The sequence below is a fragment of the Gouania willdenowi genome, chromosome 15 (assembly GCF_900634775.1).
Source record: "Gouania willdenowi chromosome 15, fGouWil2.1, whole genome shotgun sequence".
Taxonomy (NCBI): Eukaryota; Metazoa; Chordata; class Actinopteri; order Blenniiformes; family Gobiesocidae; genus Gouania; species Gouania willdenowi.
The window spans coordinates 28380845-28395529 of record NC_041058.1 but is presented as its reverse complement, the minus strand read 5'-3'; the positions used below and the strand labels follow the sequence as shown (position 1 = coordinate 28395529).

Genomic DNA, 14685 nt, shown 5'->3' with positions numbered 1-14685 from the left:
ATTTTACTCATTTAGTATATTTTTTATTATAATTACTGTGTGCGTGCGTGCGTGTCTACTTGTTGCTACCTTCATCTCCTCCATGGGTTCTCTCACACACACACACACACGCATCAGCTGCGCTCATGGACATAATCTGTCATAGATTGTTGAGAGAAAAAAAAAAAGGGAACCGAAGTACCACGAAAAATAAATGTTTTGCAACACCAAAGTTGCAACTCTCTCTCTATACGCACTCTCATACATGCACACGCGCATCAGACGTGAAAAAAAACGTTACTTTCCTCTGTCTGAAGAACCAGATAGTTTGTGGTCGCTATTAGCCGTCATTACCATAGACATTATTTACGTAGACTGACGTTGCCTATTGTAGCTGACAATCAGCGCAGCCGCCATCTTGGACAGGTCTCTAATGCGCCTGGCCTGCATTTGTTTCCACTGAGGAAGGTTTATCCCCAATTACAATAATCATCATAACTCCCTGAATTTTTACCTGAGTTTGTTACAAATGGCAGAGATTTAGTTATGATACAGGACACTGTCAGCATTGCAAAATACATGCTTTCATGCTAAAAGACTTTGTATTATGCTCTAACAAAGACGTGGTAGGCTATGGAATATTGGTAAATTTATAAATGAATTAATTTGGTATTTCATCAAAGAAACAAGTTCGATTGTTCATTTGAATTTATTACACACACAAAATGTATTTCAGATTTAATAATTTTTTATTAATAATGTACTATATATATATGATGGAAAATTATATAAAACAAAACAATTGAACAGTACAAAGTTCAAATGTTTTAATCAAAAAAAATAAAAGTGACGATGAAGTCATGCACATGTCCCATAGAATTAAACCAGGAAAATAGCACCCACAATTATACCCCTTATGCTCCTACATGAATGCATACTTCCGAAGGGCACTGTACTAGTATTATAAATGATAAATAAACCAAAAGTATTGTTCAATCTTACTTGTAAATGGTAATCCCACGGGATCTGGTTTGAATACTGCGCCGGTTATTACAATTAAAAGCTGTACAAAACACAGGCATAGTTCAATCAATCAATCAATCAATCAATCAATCTTTATTTGTATAGTGCCAAATCATAACCAATGGTATCTCAAGGCACTTTACAGTAGAGCAGTCTTAAGGACGGACTCTTCATTTTATGGATACACACATATGCATATATACGTATATACGCATACATATGTATCCCACACCCAACATGAATTCATCATGGCGGCAAGGAAAACCTTCTGTTAAGCAGCAGGAACCTTGTGTAGATCCCATTCCTATGATGAACAGCCATCCACGTTATGCTGTGTTGGGTGTGTGCAGAGGAGAGGGTGGAGACAGAGCCACTGAGACTCTGTAACTCCACACTGAGGATCCCACGGACCTGCAAGACAAAAGCCAGAAGGAGTACAGGAGCAAACACACAAGGGAAGAAGCAGACATAGAGGGAGTGTTTGAGAGAGGAATGGGACCCTCTCCGGTCCCTCTCTAGCCTAAATGACCTCTCTCTTAACGCCCTCTCCAACCTCTCTCCAACCGAGCATGCCAGACCCCCCCCCGGCAGTCTATGCCTATTGCATCTTAATTATGAGCTATGAGCTGGTTCCTAACTAAAAGCTTTACCAAAGAGGAATGTTTTGAGCCTAACCTTAAAGGTAGAGAGGGTGTCTGCCCCCCGAACCGTGGTTGGTAGATGGTTCCAGAGAAGTGGGGCTTGATAACTGAAAGCTCTTCCTCCTATACTACTTTTAGAGACAGATGGAACAACAAGTCGTCCAGCATTTTGAGAGCGTAGTGTTCTGGGGGGATTGTATGGCACTACAAGCTCCTTGAGATAGACCGGTGCCTGTCCATTTAGGGCTTTATAAGTGAGAAGAAGAATCTTGAATTCTATTCTATATTTTATGGGAAGCCAATGCAGAGAGGCTAATACAGGAGTAATGTGATCTCTTCTCCTAGTTTTAGTCAGTACACGTGCTGCAGCATTTTGAACCAGCTGAAGTGTCTTCAGCGACTTGCTCGGGCAGCCTGCTAAAAGAGAATTACAATAATCCAGTCTAGAGGTAACAAAAGCATGGACTAGTTTTTCGGCGTCGCCCTGAGACAGGATAGATCTGATTTTAGCAATGTTACGGAGATGAAAGAAGGCAGTTCTTGAAGTTTGTTTTATGTGAGAGTTGAAGGATAAATCCTGATCAAATAGAACCCCAAGATTTCTAACAGTTGTGCTTCGTGCCAGAGTAATGCCATCTAGGGCAGTTAGGCTAGCATAGGTTTCTCTAAGGTGTCGTGGGCCCAGTACAATGACCTCAGTCTTGTCTGAGTTGAGAAGAAGAAAATTTTGGTCCATCCAGGCCCTAATGTCCTTTAGACAGACCTCAAGTTTAGATAGCTGATTTGTCTCACCTGGCTTCATTGATACATACAGTTGGGTATCATCAGCATAGCAGTGAAAGTTAACAGAGTATTTTCTCATAACATTACCAAGGGGGAGCATATAGATACAGAAGAGGATTGGACCTAGCACAGAGCCCTGAGGAACCCCGTAGCTTACTTTAGTGTACACAGAAGACCTATTATTCACGTGTACAAACTGGTACCTATCAGATAGGTAGGACTTAAACCAGTTTAGGGCAGTCCCTGTGATTCCAAGTAATTTCTCTAATCTCTCTAGTAGAATATAGTGATCTATAGTGTCAAAAGCTGCACTAAGATCTAATAAAACCAGCACTGAGAGTCGTCCTTCATCTGAAGCCTAGAGTAGATCATTAGTTACTTTAACTAAAGCAGTCTCTGTGCTGTGTTGAGCTCTAAAACCTGACTGGAAGTCCTCGAACAGGCTGTTGTTTTGAAGAAATTCACAGAGCTGAGCCGCCACAACTTTCTCAAGAATCTTTGAAATAAAAGGAAGATTAGATATAGGCCTGTAGTTTGCTAAAGTGCTGGAATCAAGAGTAGGTTTTTTGAGAAGGGGTTTGATTACAGCTACTTTAAAGGACTGTGGCACGTAGCCTATTGATAGGGATATATTTATTGTCTCCAACAAAGATGGGCAGACTAGGGGAATAACTTCTTTAAACAGCTTAGTTGGGATCGGATCTGAAAGGCAGGTCGATGGTTTGGAGGATGAAATAATAGTTAAGTTCCTGAAGTCCTATATGTGTGAAACAGTTTAGGTTAGGCCTATTTACATTTAATGGTACAGCAGGCCCAGGTGAAGGCAGGGAGTGGCTAATTTTATCTCTAATCTTATGAATTTTATCGTTAAAAAATGCCATAAAGTCCTCACAGCTGAGGGCTAGAGGAATCATGGGCTCAATAGAGCTCTGACTTTGTGTTAGCCTGGCTACAGTGCTGAAAAGGTACCTCGGATTATTTTTATTTTCTTCAATTAGTGAGGAATAGTATGTAGATCGACTATGTCGTAAGGCTGTCATGTATTTACTATGGCTTTCTTGCCAGAGTATTCGTGACTCCTCTGTTTTATTGGTGCGCCACATTCTCTCTAATTTACGGGTTGTTTGTTTGAGTGTGTGAGTTTCAGAGCTAAACCACGGAGCTTTCCTCTGACGTTTAATAGTTTTTTCCCTCAATGGGGCAATTGAGTCCAAGGTGGATTTTAGTAGACTAACAGAGCTATCGACAAGCAGATCCAGTTGAGAGGGGTTATAATTAATATCATAGTTATTTATTGGATGGTGCACTGAGTTTAAGGCAGCAGGAATGGCCTCTTTAAATTTAGCCACAGCACTATTGGACAGATTTCTACTCGTAACTATTTTATTGCACAGTGCGAGATCCTCTAGGATAATGTTAAAAGATATTAAAAAGTGATCTGATAGCAGAGGATTTTCAGGGTAGACTTTTAGTTCATTAATATCAAGGCCATAGTTGTTCTCTAGTGCTAGCTCAGAATGAGGAGACCGCTCCAATATGGTGGTGACATTTCATGTGTTTCAGCACGTCATGAGGCATCTACGTATATAATGTCTATGGTCAGCACAGCTGCCGCGTACAGTTCATGGAGACGGAGGAGGAAGTGGAATCCAGTTTGGGATCACGAGAATAATTTTAAATAATCATGAAATATTAACTTAGATAAATTTTAGCAGTACGAAAATGTTTTTAATAATGACCTTTTTTAAACCCAAACAAACTGACGTCATTAATCGGAAGCCTGAAGTGAATACCGAGAGGGAGCCGTAATCTTAAAATTGAAACGAACGTTTTGCAACACAAAATTACTCCAAAATAATATGCGCACACTTGGGTATTTGGAAGCCATTGACAAAGTTTTAGGTCATACTGCCCCGGGGAGGTATTCGCTCCACAAACACACACACAGAACTTTCTTGCTTTTAGAGGTAGATGTAAATGTATTCATGAAATTTCACTTGATTTTATATCATTTTTAAATAATCCACTGTATTCCCAGTGTAATTTAATTTTTGCTGTTTTGTATTTGTCAATCTGCTTTAGGTGCTAGTGTCTGTGCAGTCACTTATTTTGGTGGCTGAGCCCTACTTCAATGAGCCAGGGTATGAGCGCTCTCGTGGGACCCCCAGTGGCACCCAGAGCTCCCGGGAATATGACGGCAACATTCGTCAGGCCACTGTCAAGTGGGCCATGCTGGAACAGATGCGCAATGCATCACCATGCTTCAAAGAGGTAAGAGAAACAGATACACAGACATATTTTGGAGACGATATCTAAATTTAGACTTTTGGAAAAGAAAAAATACAAACATTAAATTTAAAAAAAAAAAAATGTCTTGGGCACCCGAACACTAAAAATTTGTGCCCCTTTCTTCTTCAGTGAGGAACATCTCTGATTAAAGGGTAATGGACACGGTCTGATATTTGGAGCATGACCATATACTGTATGGGTTGTGATGTAGAGACCCGACTCCCTTCAGCTTCACTGTAGTGCTGAAAGCTGATAGCATCATAATTATTACACACACTACTCTCAAATGTGCCTCCATATTGTGTAGCAGTTCATTGTTAGAAAATGTTTCATTATTTACATGAAGCCTGATGCTTCTATAGCCTAAGCACAGACAGCAGGGCTCTTACAACTCTTACTTTCTTCTTGCTTCTCTCGACGAGGACAGTCGCACTCTCTGTTTCTCCCTCCCTTCCATTTTTATCTCTCTGCCAGCTGCTGCTTTGTCTGGTCTTGTGAGCCTAACAAGAGCCTCTCTCTGTAACTCATCCAAAACTGGAATAATGGAATTAATTAGTTGGTCTTTCAGTGCTATCGATCAGATTTTTTCGACGAAAAGAACCGGGGGTGGTGAACCCGCATGTCCAAGCGGGACGTTTGCGGCTGGATACACACTTGACCCTTGGAACAAGTGGCGAGTTGTGTGTCTGTCCATCCTTTCCGTGGAAGATGTGAAGGACATCTACATGATTGGAATAATGATTGTAGGCATGCTGCTGATCGGAGCTGGTGGCTTCCTAATCTATCGAAAAGTCCGTACTACGCTGGCGACTGTTTTGGAAAAGCTGCCAGTGATTTCTGAAGGATGTAACAGGGCTCTGAACACTCAGACTCATGTGTTGATCAATATCAAAAGCAAGCTGCTTTTGGATCATCTATGCGTTATGGATAACAACTGGGAGAAGTTGGAGACCCGGCTTGGAAGTGGAAACTAGGTCATTGGATTACAGCAGAGAGACCCAGGACAGAAGGCTATTGGAAATTGACATAGCCTGTATCAAATCACATTGCTTATCTCCCTTTCGGCTCCCCAGCCAGCCAAGGTTGTCTCAACTCTTATCACCAGGAAGTTTCTGCAGACGGCGGCTCTTACCCCTACTCCCTCCCCCCGCTCCTTCCCTACATTCCCACCTGGAACTGTTGATGCTGAACTTTTCCACACGTCATCTGGTTGTCAGTAATGCAGCTACAGGTCTTCAACTTCAAAAGCCTCGTTGGCCATCTTTCCCCACCTCCCATCCGCAGCTGCATGGAGGCGTGGTTGCAGCGCCCATTGGCAGCACGCCCATGTCCCCAAATGGCTGGAATCCTGCTGTTCTTCCCACCTGACCCCCTCCCCCAGCCAACCTCCCACCCAACCCTTCCCACATGCCTTGTCTCGAGTTGTTTGACTGTGTCATGCTTACATTTATGTTTGCGGCGGCGTTTTTTTTTTCCTGGTTTCACACTGCTTTCTCAGTTTAGGGAAATCAGTTTAAAACTGGCAGGTTTTTTTTTCCCCCTCACCCCTGCTCTCCTCCTGTTGTTGATCCCTTTTTCACCTAAATATGTGGGCGCCGCAAATGGCTGCTCCGGTGTGTTGATGTGTCTTCTTTCACTGCAACTACCAAGTCAAATTCCTCGTATTGTTCTAAACTGTACCTGGTCAATAAAGCTGATTCTGATTCTGATTCTGACAAAAATCTTTGAATTCCTCAAATTTTCTTTTAAAAGTAATTCACAAACATTCTAGGCCCTAAAGGCAGGAATACACTGTGATTTTATGCTCATTTTGAGCCGATTTTTAACTTGTGAGACTATTTTGTGGGATCGTGCGAGTCTCTGCTAGATCGTGTGTCGTGCATTGTGTAATGGGGTCACGAGAAGCGATTAACACCTCACGACTAGCTCCCGATCAGCAATCGTAGGTCGTAAGGATTTGAAATCCAGTCGCTCCTTGTGAGCTCCTCGTGAGGGTATAGCACAGTTGAAGCAGTACCATGGACCAGCTTATCGTAAACGCTCACACCGCTGTAAAATTGACGGACGATTGAAAAAACGCACCGTGTATCCCAGCCTTAAAAGAGCTCCTGAGGTGTAAAATTGTTAGGAGTGAGGATGACTTTTAACTCACTCAGTGTCATTGACAAGATATCTCGTCATTTCAAATCCAAACGCTCAGTGCCATTGACGAGATAACTCGTCATTTGCGGTTTTTCACAGGGATTAATAGAAAACACCCTGGCGGAGGTCCCTCATCAATATCTAAACTGTGGGTTGTTGTAGTGACCAACTGTGCCCAGAAGATGGCAGCAGTGCACCTTTAGATGTGAGATTAGCCACTGATGCTACCCAGCAAAGCAGGAAAAATGGAGATTATGGCGCTACAGAGAGATATTGTGAAGTATCCAGCAGCTCACAGCTCCACATACTAACACAGAACATGTGTGGACCTGAGTGGATTATTGATAATGTTGTGATCGTGAGATAAAACCAACTAACAGGGCCAAACGGGTCATTGCTGCATGTAGGGAGGGGTGGTGTGGAGGGGTGTACAAAAATACCCCCAGCCTGTGAGCCAGATAGCAAAATAATAGGTGACGTAGGAGGTAGCAGCGCACCTTTGGATGAGAGATCATCCACGCTCAGCGGAGCTCAGAGGAAGAGGAGGAAAGGCGTTTATGAGACAGAAAATGGCGCTACTTAAAGAGCTGACATTCCCAGCAGCGCACAGCAGCGGATACTCGACCAGACTGTGTGTAACTCATGGATAATGTGGTGATGGTGAGATAAAAGTAAGAATTGCATTCAACTCTGAACCAGATATATAAATAATAATAATTTTGAATCAAAAGCCTGGTCTCAGTGTTTTTTTTTTTGTTTTATGTAAGGAAACAATGTTCAGATGTTAATTGTCACTAGAGCAAAAAATAGCTTTAAAGTCACTGACAAGGTTTTTTTTAGAAAAAGGCTGTTTTCTCAGCTTTTTGCTCTGAAACTGAAGATTTGTGTAAAACTTGCTCTATTCAACGGCTGATTACAAAAGAACGAAATGAGCCAGAAATAAATGGTTTTTTTTGATGAAAGTAGAGGCTTCAATCTTTCAGAATCTGGTGTCAGATTTCCATTAGTCATAGTAGAAAATATTCTGTGGGTTTTTAAAATCAGTAAAAATTCTCAAAAACGGCTGGCACTGAGGGGGGTACAAAATCTGAAAATGGCTGGCACTGAATGAGTTAAGAAGCCTAAAATTGTCTCAGACAGAAAGACAGAGAGGAAGGACATATATTCTCTGCATGGTTAACGACAGTGATTTAATAACACGCTATTGGCTTGATCATGCAGAGATAATGTTTGTGATTGACGTTGACTGTACTTTTCCCATACAGCATATTAATAGAGGAATGCTCAGTCAGACCATTACAGCGCTTTCACCACCTTGTATTGTTGCGTGGTTTGTTCGCTCCCTGCGATGTCCTCCCCCTGAGCAGTTCAGTGAATCAGCATATAATTATTAATATCAAAGTAAGCGATGTCAGCTTCCCGTAGCAGCTCAGAACAATGATTACATGGGTGCTCTGTAAACTCATCAGTCTGTTGTTTGCTGTAATAAACCGAGAAAACAAAGCTAAAATAAAAAAAAAAAAAAAAAAGCTTGTCATCCTCTGGCACTTGCCCTGCGCAATAATGAGTGGACAGTGGGCCTGCCAACTTTGGTCGTTTAGTCGACTAATTGGTTGATGCCCTCGTGGTCGACGAAGATTTTCATTCATAAGTCCAGACTTATTTAATATGGGTGACATTTGTGTGATTTTAATAATGTAGTCTACTGATATATTTTGTAAGTACACAGGCTTTTTTCCTAACTCTCGCCGCTAATACGCATGCATAGCAGACAGCATCAACCTGACTCTCATCCGCACACTCATCCTGCTGTGCAAAGAGGATCCATTTTCGACGAAATGAAGGATTGCACAGCATACCATCCATGCTGATGAATAGTTGACTTAACTGGCGTATCATAGTTTTGTATGAAGTAAAGATTGACAATGACATGAGATATTTGCAAAATGTTTTCATGTGTTAGTGACAATATTAAGTTTTTCTGCAACAAGCAGTGGCTGAAATAACAGGTAATTTATTTTATATCATTTTAAGACTTTTATTTTTAAAATAACAGCAAAGCTTAACAACAGGTTACGTGTATTCTGTTTTTTTTTTTTTTTGCAGAAATGCTGTACTTAAATTAACTTAACAGTAGCATAACTTAGCATCTGCATTGCTTCACCCCATGGAATTAAATTCAGAGGGTCCAGCTCTTATCGTGGGGTCTCCTAACTCTCTTCCCCTGGTCAGTGGTCTGCAACTTTTACTCTACAAGGAGCCATTTAACCTCATCTCACCTGGATTAAAGTCCTCCTGGAGCCATAAATACCTTCTCAATGAAAACAATACAGTGTAATAAATTCTATACAGTTAAAATTATATAGAATAATGTTTGTTTTAATTTGACTTATATGGATCATGTAAATGGAGACTTAAAAACAGTTTAAAATAAAATAAAAAAATTGACATCAATAAATAAAACAGTATCATCTTCAAATTCTTACACATCTCAATTTACATGAACTAAATGTTATATAAAAATTATTTCTTTTAGTAAATGTGTTTGAAAGGCTACAAAAAGTAACTTGAATTTGATAACACACGATCATGTGGTCAACACATGCTAATTTCTCATTTCTTGCCACACATAAAGCATGCATATTTAACCTGCACATTGGCGGTTAAATTAATCTTTTCCCACACAATTAAAATCTCTAGTTTCTTCCAGAATAGTGTTTGTGTTGGTTTAGTTATCTTACCAGGGATTTAAAACTTATGGTTAGCCACAGGTGCAGGAAAGTTTATGGTCTGTAGATGTTGCAGGAGGTGAAGTAGGAAGGTAGCAGAATTATTGCACAACATGATTTAATTTAGGTTAATAAGTTGTTGTGTTTTGATTTTATTTGTCATTAATCATTAATGGCCTCTGTAAAATAATAACTTTATTTCAATATTTTTTTTAAAACTATAGGGAGCCATTGCAAAAGAGTCAAAAAGACACATTAGGCCCCAGAGCAGCAGGTTGCAGACCCCTGCCCTGAGAGAGCCATAGCTGAACATCTGGCATCATAGTCCATCAGTTCTGGCCCCTCCATGCTGATTCTGATGAGCGTGTATGTTCTATCACTGCGCTCAGCACGTTCTTCATTTTTACTGCTGCCCTCAATGTGAGCGCGCACTCAGTGAATGTCTCGTTATGCCTGGCTCCGTTCCCGGACCGTGTGCACTCCAAAGGAGCACATTGGTGTGTTTATACTCTGCGCATTCACTGTTACATTACCTGCAGCCAAGTTACGTGAGCTTGCCCCGTCTCCTCACCCGCAGAGAGAGAGAGATACCTGTCAAGTTTTGGATTTGAAAATAAGGGAAATTTTCAAGCGCCTGCTACGAGCCGTCCCACCCGCCCACCAAGCTCCAGTATCCCTTATATTTTAAGACAGGTGTACAAGAAAACTATCAAAACTCATATTTCAGTTTATTTTCTCAAAATGGTGAAATATGATATAAATCTCGATAATTTTATTTCAATTTAAGTCTGACCAGAAAGACAATTCTGAGTTAAATTTGCTGATGTAAAATGCCACACAGGCTCATTTATTAACAAACAGCTGAATAATATGTGCTACTTTTGGCTTTTTCACCTGTAAGGGACAGCACGTGTGAGTGAGTTCTGTATTGTAGCTTGTTATGGGGAAGGTCTGGGTTAGGACGCACTCAACCCATTTAACTGAGCTTTACATTCTGTTCTGAGAAGTGAAAGCAGCAACTCCTAAAATTATTATTTTGATACAAATTAGCTATAATATATATATATATATATATATTTATTTATTTTTACAATATTGTAGTTTTCATGGTGACTTACATCATTCCTTCCCCCGTGGTAGACGCTAAAATCTCAGTTACAAATCTTACATAACGTGTGACTGTCACATCCTGCTGCTCTTTAACGTATTTACACGAGTTCTTTGTTTTTCTTCATTCATTCATCTCTTTTCTGAGTTGTTTCCGGGTTTGTTGCTGCTGTCGGCACAAATCTCACGAGAACTGCCACTCAGGCCACTTCGGATGGCAGTTCTCGTGATGGTAGTGATGGTGTTCAGTTTAGAGAGGCATATTTTAATTATTAGTGCATTAAAATATTTATGGGAAAATACTAATATGGGATAATGGTGGGAAAGAGGGGTAAATTATGGGAGTTTCCCGCCCAAAACGGGATACTTGACGGGTATGGAGAGAGGTGCACTCTGTGGGACGTCACGAAGCACTCAGCCGCACCATGCAAATTAAGGTCATCCATACGCACTCGCACAGATTCGACCAGATAAAATTTTCATTCGCACACATTGAAAATATACTCGCATATGCGACCATTTTGGTCGCAGTCTCGAGCCCTGATTTATGATATGAACCGAATTCGAAACTGAAATTGACGGGTCTGGCAGATATTAGGTAGTTATATTCGTGCCCGACCTGAAACCTACAATTAAAACCTATTTTTTCCTCATACAAATGACACATTTACATTTGTTTTAGTGGTAAGACTGCTTTTATTAAAACTTAACAGACAACTATTAATGTCATCAGATCTGAGCACGGGGAAACAAGTGCACGTCAAACATACGTGCGCAGTGCGCGCCAGAGATGGCTCTATTTACATAATCACATATAATATATAAGGATAATCCATGTTGTAAAGAAAAAGGATTGATTCAACAGTGGATGCTTTAAGCGTGTTTTAATTTTGTCCCTCGGCTCAGATCAGAGGACAGTGCACTGACAGCTGCAGCACGGCACGTTTGTTTGGTTTTTTTTGTTGACCAATCACTGTGTGCCATAGTCTTGGTCGACCAACCATTTCCTTGGTTGACTACAGCCCTAGTGGATAGCATTATCTCAAAGGTCACTGATTCGCTGGCTCTCGTCAATTAAATTAATCTCTGACCATGACCTCAATGTACTAGTGTGCATTTCCCTATGTACCTGTGGATGAGTTTGTGTTCCCATGTTTATCGCTTGTATTTCCTGAAAGGTACTTCATCATAACATTTTAATCCCACTTATGCTTCATGATAAGAGAAAGTTTACGTATCTTGGTTCCCTTTTATTGCTATAATCAATGGCTGTGTCTAAATACTAAAGGTCAAACAGCTACCTCTCAAAGCCCCAGGGAAAATACCCACTTTAAACCAGCAAATATCTGATCATATTCTTGCATAATGTCCACCATGTGCTACTGCCTTTATGCTTCTCATCAGTAGCTACTGTAGGCATGGGCTGTACATTATGAGCCTCTTATAATTCACTGCTAAATGAAAGCTCAACCAGCAGCTGATCTTATGTATACCAAATGTGACCTTGAAACATATCCTTTGAAAAGGGATTGTCTCACTGACTAGCTAGATGACGCTAAGAGTGACACTAAGGTTGCCTTTGTGGTGGAGATGAAATCGAGATGTTGGAGAGCAACAGATATTAAGATGGAGGGAGAAATTATAGCTTTCACCAAACCACTTTGCTACTTTCTTTTGGTAAACTGCAAATCAGCAGCCAAGCTACAGTCACTGTCACTTAACAGGCCCTGCTGCATACTAATGTCCCAGTCATGGTAACTGTTGCTAGGAAGTTGACTGAAGGGGTAGCAGCTTGCCTTGGCTTGGGTAGATAAATTTGAACACATGCATTGACCAGTGCCACACTTATGTCAGAATTACTTCAATTCCCCAAGTGATTAACAACACCATAGTTATAATGAAGTTGGGAGATTTATATCCCCTTTAACTTCAAATGATATATTAAAACAATGTAAATTATTAAGTTGCTAATTGATCAGTGATTGATCAGTGCCACAAACCTGTTCTTAGAATTCATACCTACTAAAGCCATTTTTACTGTTGGTGTGTTTTGTAGTGATGTTCTCACTTAATAATAGTGTCTATTTTACATCAGTAAAATTACAAATTATTCATTAAATCTAAATCGGACCGAACATTGTCTTCCTCATGATAAGGAAATGCAGCTGTCAAAGACACAGCAGCAAAGTAAAGAGCATGAATTTTTGTTGCATCTTTCTTTTTTCTTTGTAATGTTACATGTACAACTATGTATTAAAAAAGGGGCGATGTGCAATATTAACCCTGAATGTTGCCATTTGATGCATCATAGCATCAGCATCTGTTTCCGACATTCAGGTGAAATAATCTCCAACTTTTAGACAGTTTAGGGCACAGCACTATGCCACTATTTTGTTTGTCTTAGTTAACCATAAGTAAAAGAAGTAACCGCTATATGTAGCTTTTACTCCTTCAACAGGTAAAAAGAAGCTTATGCATTATTCATTTCTAATTTACATTTTTAGGATATTTCACTGAATTTCTCTGATTTTGTGTTGGCAGGTGATCCACAAACATTTCTATCTGAAGAGAGTGGAGATCATGTCTCAGTGTGAAGAGTGGATTGCTGATATACAACAGTACAGCAGCGACAAGAGGGTGGGACGCACCATGTCCCACCATGCTGCTGCACTCAAGGTAATGTGTTTTGAGCGGAGGGTGACTTGATGGTTTGCAAACAGGGGACACTGTGTTTCCCTGTAATGCTTTTTTGGAAGTGTTAACCTTTTTTTTCACCAGGATAGTCTCATTGAGATTAAGAATCTCTTTTTCAAGAGAGTCGTCTAAGCAATTATGTTTAAGGGACTTTCTAAAGGTCCCACAGTGGATTAGAACAAGCCTGTTTCCTTATCCTTAAGCCCCCACTGCCGACAAGTTGGCTAGTAGTGAAGTACTGGTCCTTTACTTGCAGAGCAGTTACTGGCCTGCACCTCCAATGTTGAGTCTGTTTTTTTTGGGCCCTCTTGGTCTTTTGTACCCTATTAAAGCATTTTTCAAAGAAAAATTAATTCAGGGTTTAATCAGTTGTTAGAAGCATTAAGTATATTTTGTGTTGTTTTTTATTAGTTAATTTTTTAGATTAGTGTCATTACATCTTACATGTCCTTAGACATTATTCAGTGATTTAATGGAATATAAATGAGTTGACAAATTAAACATATTTCCTCATAATTTACAGTTTTTGCCATTTCAACCCAGTGACACTGGCCATGTTTACATGATGTGTTTTTAAATTCTGAATTAGTTATTCCAAATTAAATTATTTGGAAATAAAGTGTTTTACATGGAACTAGTAATTCCTAATTGAGGTTTACATGAAAAACCGGTTTATTCGGCTTTATTATTCAATTCCTCTTTAGGTCTAGTTTGGAAGGCTCTGATTGGATAGGGGGAGTACTCGTGATATCACTTCTAATGGTGCCCGGGAAAAATACACAACAAACCTTTATTTTTTGGCTACACCATAGAAGACCACATAAGAACTGTTTTCACTGGTTTCGCTTTCATCCGCGGAGCAGAAGAAGAGAGAGCAGCGGAGAAGAGCAATGCAAGTCCGTACTTTGGTCAATCAAAGCCAGCGATTAATGCAACAACTGCTCTACCTTCACTATACAGGACGTTGAGTGGAAAATTTACTTTATAATGATCCACACATCATTAGTGAAGCTCTGGAACTTCATGCCCTGCAGCACCGATGAAGCCTGTTATGTTTGCCTAGATATGTGCGTTTGTGTAATTAGTCCATGTGAATGTCTGTATGTTTATGCTTCCATCCATCCACTCTTTTCATTATATCCATGTCTTTTAAGGCTCTTATTAAATAAATAGTCTCGGCTCTACTCCGGTCGGTAATCCTGAACTATATCGTCACCAGCACATCATCGTGACAAGTCCCGCATTTGCAGAATGACCGGAATTAACTTAAAGCAAGAAAGAGGAATTATTTAATTTGC

General features: G+C 40.2%; 1 protein-coding gene across 9 annotated transcripts in view; it reads left to right on the top strand.

The window, feature by feature from the left end:
• Nucleotides 1-14685, top strand: part of birc6 (baculoviral IAP repeat containing 6) — a 179581-nt gene that overhangs the window by 161631 nt on the left and 3265 nt on the right. For all 9 annotated transcript variants that reach the window (XM_028467678.1, XM_028467674.1, XM_028467673.1 and 6 more), the window contains 2 exons: nucleotides 4509-4697; nucleotides 13235-13369. In XM_028467678.1, the coding sequence (XP_028323479.1) occupies nucleotides 4509-4697; nucleotides 13235-13369 (324 nt within the window). The remainder of the gene's footprint in view (nucleotides 1-4508; nucleotides 4698-13234; nucleotides 13370-14685) is intronic.